The sequence below is a fragment of the Ranitomeya variabilis genome, chromosome 7 (genome assembly GCF_051348905.1).
Source record: "Ranitomeya variabilis isolate aRanVar5 chromosome 7, aRanVar5.hap1, whole genome shotgun sequence".
NCBI lineage: Eukaryota > Metazoa > Chordata > Amphibia > Anura > Dendrobatidae > Ranitomeya > Ranitomeya variabilis.
The window spans coordinates 117,345,574-117,351,573 of record NC_135238.1 but is presented as its reverse complement, the minus strand read 5'-3'; the positions used below and the strand labels follow the sequence as shown (position 1 = coordinate 117,351,573).

At 54.7% G+C, this 6,000-nt stretch overlaps 1 protein-coding gene across 2 annotated transcripts in view; it reads left to right on the top strand.

The window, feature by feature from the left end:
* The first annotated feature begins 502 nt into the window (after positions 1 to 502).
* Positions 503 to 6,000, top strand: part of CFAP410 (cilia and flagella associated protein 410) — a 182,841-nt gene continuing 177,343 nt past the window's right edge. The window contains exon 1 of one of the 2 annotated variants that reach the window (XM_077275684.1): positions 503 to 820. Coding sequence is in view for 1 of the 2 variants with exons in the window: in XM_077275683.1 (XP_077131798.1) it covers positions 744 to 820 (77 nt within the window). In the remaining variant the exon portion in view is untranslated. The remainder of the gene's footprint in view (positions 821 to 6,000) is intronic. The other variant, XM_077275683.1, reaches the window with a different exon arrangement.

Here is a 6,000-nt window from a genome sequence, read left to right as displayed (position 1 = left end):
GCCTCGACCAACCAGAGAGGCGGGATTTCCAGGACAGACAGACAGACAGACAGACGGAAAAACCCTTAGACAATTATATATATAGATATATATACATATATATATCGTTATGTCCTCATTGTCCTCTCACTGCAGCCGGTCCTGTGATGCGGACACTAGAATGAAGTCTATGACGAGCTCCTATAATCACCTCCACTCTGTCCTGCCAGTACCGAGCCATCTACATCGGAGTGGTTCCTGTGAGGGTCTCGCTCCACAGCTCCGGTCACGTTAGCACTGACCTGCCCAGAGTGGAGGCTCCGGTGACATCCTCCTCACCAGAGAGCAGTCTAGAGTGCAGCTGAGAAGGAGGCCTCACAGGAGCCACACTACACGCACCCCTGTGTACTGCTCTGCTTCACTGGGATTCTGGAAGGCTCAGGCTGAAGAAACTAAGACACGTCACGTGACTTCAACCTGTCACATGACCTTCTACCGTCACCGTGACTTCAACGTGTCACATGACCTTCTGACGTCAGAAGGTCGCTCCCATGCAATACATGGCAAGTATAGGGTTCAGCCTTTAACCTATCAATAATCAGTGCTGGGATTGGGATCGAGGCTTGCAACGCAAATTTTTCCGGCCACATTGAATCAGAGTTCTCACGACCACGCCCCGTAGCGACCGGCCAAGTTGTGCCTGCGCGTCACTGGCCTTAGATACCGGCTGAGCGGCCTCGTCCTGCGGTCACTTATCTGCCGGCATGAAATTGACTCGGAAACAAGTGCTGTCCCGGGCGAAGGCGTCAGAGCTGGACAGTGTGAGGAAGCTGAACTGCTGGTGAGTGGTCCTGCACAGTGGAGCGGCGGAGTTCTTCTCAGTGCCCGCAGTGCCGCTCCCCTGCATCCATAATGTACAGTATGAAGGCATTATAAATATTGTCCTTGTACCTCGTGTTCTGCATGATTCCCGGGTGCTCCCCCCTCAGCGTGACCCCAGGTGCTCCCCCCTCCCCTCAGCGTGACCCCCGGATGCTCCCCCCCCCCCACTGCAGCGTGACCCTGGGTGCCCCCCCCCCCTGCATTGTGACCCTGGGTACCCCCCATCCCTGCAGCGTGACCCCCAGGTGCTCCCCCCCTCCCCTCAGCGTGACCCCCGGATGCTCCCCCCCACTGCAGTGTGACCCTGGGTACCCCCCATCCCTGCAGCGTGACCCCCAGGTGCTCCCCCCCTCCCCTCAGCGTGACCCCCGGATGCTCCCCCCCACTGCAGTGTGACCCTGGGTACCCCCCATCCCTGCAGCGTGACTCCCAGGTGCTCCCCCCCCCTCCCCCTCAGCATGACCCCCGAATGCTCCCCCCCCCGCAGTGTGACCCTGAGTACCCCCCATCTCCACAGAGTGACCCCCAGGTGCTCCCCCCTCCCCACAGTGTGACCCTGGGTGCTCCCCCCCACTGTAGCGTGACCCTGAGTGACCCCCAGGTGCTCCCCCTCCCCTCAGCGTGACCCCCGGATGTCCCCCCCCCCCCCCGCAGTGTGACCCTGGGTACCTCCCCATCCCTGCAGTGTGACCCCCGGGTGCCCCCCCCCAGCATTGCTACCCCCGGGTGCTCCCCCTCCTCACAGCGTGACCCTGGGTACCTCCCCATCCCCGCAGTGTGACCCCCGGGTGCTCCGCCTCCTCACAGCGTGACCCTGGGTACCTCCCCATCCCTGCAGTGTGACCCCCGGGTGCTTCCCCTCACAGCGTGACCCTGGGTACCTCCCCATCCCTGCACTGTGACCCCCGGGTGCTCCCCCTCCTCACAGCGCGACCCTGGGTACCTCCCCATCCCTGCAGTGTGACCCCCGGGTGCTTCCCCTCACAGCGTGACCCTGGGTACCTCCCCATCCCTGCAGTGTGACCCTCGGGTGCTTCCCCTCCTCACAGCGCGACCCTGGGTACCTCCCCATCCCTGCAGTGTGACCCCCGGGTGCTCCCCCACCTCACAGCGTGACCCTGGGTAACTCCCCATCCCTGCAGTGTGACCCCCGGGTGCTCCCCCTCCTCATAGCGTGACCCTGGGTACCTCCCCATCCCTGCATTGTTACCCCTGGGTGCTCCCCCCATCCCTGCAGTGTGACCCCCGGGTGCTCCCTCTCCCAGCATTGTTACCCTTGGGTGCTCCCCCCTCGCAGCGTGACCCTGGGTACCTCCCCATCCCTGCAGTGTGACCCCCGGGTGCTCCCCCACCTCACAGCGTGACCCTGGGTACCTCCCCATCCCTGCATTGTTACCCCCGGGTGCTCCCCCCCATCCCTGCAGTGTGACCCCCGGGTGCTCCCCCTCCCAGCATTGTTACCCTCGGGTGCTCCCCACTCGCAGCATGACCCTGGGTACCTCCCCATCCCTGCAACGTGACCCCCGGGTGCTCCCCCCTCCCAGCATTAGTACCCCCGGGTGCTCCCCGCACACACAGTAAGTACGCCAGTCTCAGTGAACGGCTCACTGGAGTATGATGCAATTAGTCACCACGTGCTATACACATCTGTGTGAACACTGGCACTGCGAAAGATGCGGGGACCCATTCCAGCTGTCCCCAGTCTCTGGCTGCTGTGATTGGTCAGGTAATGTGACTATCTTATCCCCCCAGCATGTGATCTCTGGGAAGTGCTGAAATATCCGCACTTCTCTGCACAAGCACCACCAGGAGTTCGGCTCAGCTGAGTATAAGCATCAAAACATTATGAGATAAAAATGAAATAAATGTGCTATCACCGCAAGGTCGGGTCCCATAGTGTGTGGCATCCGTCTGATTCTCTCCTGCGAGAGCATAGGGTGCGATATGTTACTGATATTCGTCTCCTGCTCTGCTGTGAGTGTGATCCGAGTGTCAGTGCTCTGTGGTCTGATCCTCTCGCTTCAGGAATAGCAGCACAGCTGTGGAGGAGACAGAGAAAGTAATTTCTCCATCTCCTCCATTGCCGGTGGGAGTCGCACTGCACTCGGGTGATATCCGATGTTTCGCATGCACCGTAAACTTACATGGGTGAGTGATCCAATTCTCAGGTGTAATCGCAGCATGCTGCCATTGTTTTCATATGCCGAATCGGCATAAGAAGATATTTTGAGATGTGAGCTGCACCATAGAGAAACATTGGGGCGAGTGCAATACAAATTTTTTATCGGATTACACTCGTCTAAATGGATCTCAAGTGGAAATGAGCCCTAACTGTACTGACCTCAAGAATAAAGTTGTTTTATTATTTATACCACATGCGTAACGGCATAAACAAAAACCCCAAAACATTCTTTGAATTGATTTTCCAGGTCATCCACCTGACAGCACCATGGAGGTTGTCTTCTTATCCACAGTGGGACAGGAAACCACGAGTATAAAAGGACCCTCCCCTTACCAATCATCAGTGTTTTTCCTGTCCCACTTTGGATAGGAACTACGAGGATTCCGGCAGCTCCGTTTGGGGAGTGTGGATCGGGGGGTTTCGGCCCTTATTGCCCTTCCCACTACAAGCCCCGTAAGCCGAAACCCGACACAGGGTCCCTCAGCTCACCCGGTGCAGCGCTGCTCCTGGGATTGCCGGTCGTTTCCTCCTGGAGAGGCTCTCGACCGAGCACGCCGCCGAGCATTTTCCGGGTCTGCCTTTGGAACAGAGCAGACAGCCTGGAGGCTCACCGCAGCTCTGTCCCACTAGAACGCCACACGCTGTAGCCCGGCATAGCTCTTCCGGGTCGCGGTCGACAGGGGGCGGGGTCGGCGTCTCCATCTCTCTATGGGGAAGATGCAGCACTTCCGGGGCATGCCGGCGAGCGCGAACGCTCCAACGCCAGGAGGACAAGCATATAAGGTAAAGGGAGTAGGTAGACCTCTATCCTGCAATATCCGAGATGGAGGATTCCGCCAGGATAGAGGGTGATAACCAGGCTCACGTAAGTCCCCTTGCAGAGGGCAACTGTTAAATGCCTACCTCCCGGGTGTTTCTACCTCCTTCTAAAACAGGGCCACTTCTATTATTATAGGTAGCCTCCACCGCCGCAGCTAAGAAAGGGAGATGTAAGAAGTGCCCTTTATGCTCCGCTAAACTAAAGGACACATGGCAGAAACCCCTGTGTGAGCCCTGCACTAACCGCATACTGGGCGAAGAGCAGGCCTCTCTCATGTCTAACATGTGGGCTATTATCAGGGAGGAGGTACAGGCATCAGTCTCCGGCCTAATGACCCCTCAACCCTCACAACCAGATAAGAAGAGAATGAGGGATTCGGACTCTACGTCTGAAGGAGCCTTGTCCGATTCAGAGCTGGAGAATGAGGAGTTTAAAGACCCCCCCGGGAGAGGGAAAAAATACTTGTTTTCACCTGCAGACACGGACGAGCTCCTGGGTGCAGTAAGGCACACCATGCAAATTGAAGAGCCGCCACCCTCTTGTTCAATCCAAGATGAAATGTTCGGCGGGTTACGAGCCCAGACCTCAAAAGTCTTTCCTGTCAACGCTCATATTCGTGGAATGATTCTGGAGGAATGGGAGGAGGCGGAAAAACGCCTGATCATTCCAAAAGACTTTAAACTACGCCTCCCTTTTGATCCAGCGGAGGTCAAAGACTGGGAGGATGTCCCTAAAACAGACATTCCCTTAGCCAGAGTCTCCAAAAGAACTGCAATACCCTTTGAGGACTCATCTAACTTAAAGGAGGCTATGGATAGGAAGGCAGACAGTCTCTTAAAACGAGCCTGGGAGAGCTCAGCAGCTGTAATGCGTGCGAACATAGCAGCAACCTCAGTAGCACGGTCTATGCACCTATGGGTGGATGACCTAGCGGACCAGCTTTCCTCTAAAACCCCTAGAGAAACAATATTAAAATCCCTTCCCCTCCTTAAAATGGGTACAGATTTTTTAGCAGACGCATCGGCAGAAACAGTAAGATTTACGGCCAGGAATCAATCCCTATCAAATGCGGCCAGAAGAGCCATCTGGCTCAAGAACTGGTCCGGGGACGTACATTCCAAAAATAAGCTTTGCGCCATACCATTTTCAGGGGGAAGAGTATTCGGTCCGGTACTAGATGACATCTTAGAGAAAGCATCAGATGATAAAAAGGGGTTCCCAGAGAACAAACGCAGAAAGTTTCAGCCCTTTCGGAGATCACGTTTTAATCAAAAAACTGACTATAGAGGGAAAGGGAAACAAGGAAGGTGGAGTTACCCGAAGGGTGGAGAATCTAGAACCAAAAATAAAGAATCCACCTTTTCAGGTTCAACATCGGGTTACCACAGAAAATGACGCCACCAGAGTGGGGGGGCGTTTAACCAGGTTTTCTGGAGGCTGGCAGAAGATCACTACAAGCTCATGGGTGTTACAACTAGTTGCTCAGGGTTACAGGATCGAATTCTCTTCTCCTCCTCCACAAAAATTCCTGATCTCCAGCCCCCATCTCACCGCGACATCTCCCATGTGGGTAGATATTCAGGATCTGCTAAAAACAGCTGCGATTGTCCCGGTACCTCCCCAAGAGATAGGACAGGGATTTTATTCAAGCCTATTCTCTATAATAAAACCTTCGGGGGAGTCAAGAACTATCATAAATCTCAAACACTTAAATTCTTGGGTAGTGTACAAACGATTCAAAATGGAATCAATAAAATCCACGATTCCCCTCCTGGACAGGGGAGTGGTTATGTGCACTCTAGATTTAAAGAGTGCGTATTACCACGTTCCTATCTGCCTAAACCACCAAAAATATCTGAGGTTTGCAGTAGAAAAAGGAGGAAAAGTCCTTCATTACCAGTTTCGCTGTCTTCCGTTCGGTCTAGCTTCAGCGCCAAGAGTTTTTACGAAGATTATGATAGAGGTAGTAGCCTACCTAAGAAATCGAGATATCTTAGTCATTCCGTATCTGGACGACTTCCTAGTGGTTGCAGACACGGTAAATCAACTCAGGACCGACTGTCAGTTTGTAATCTCCACACTGCAGAATTTGGGGTGGATCATAAACTGGAAAAAATCCGATCTAGTACCCAAACGG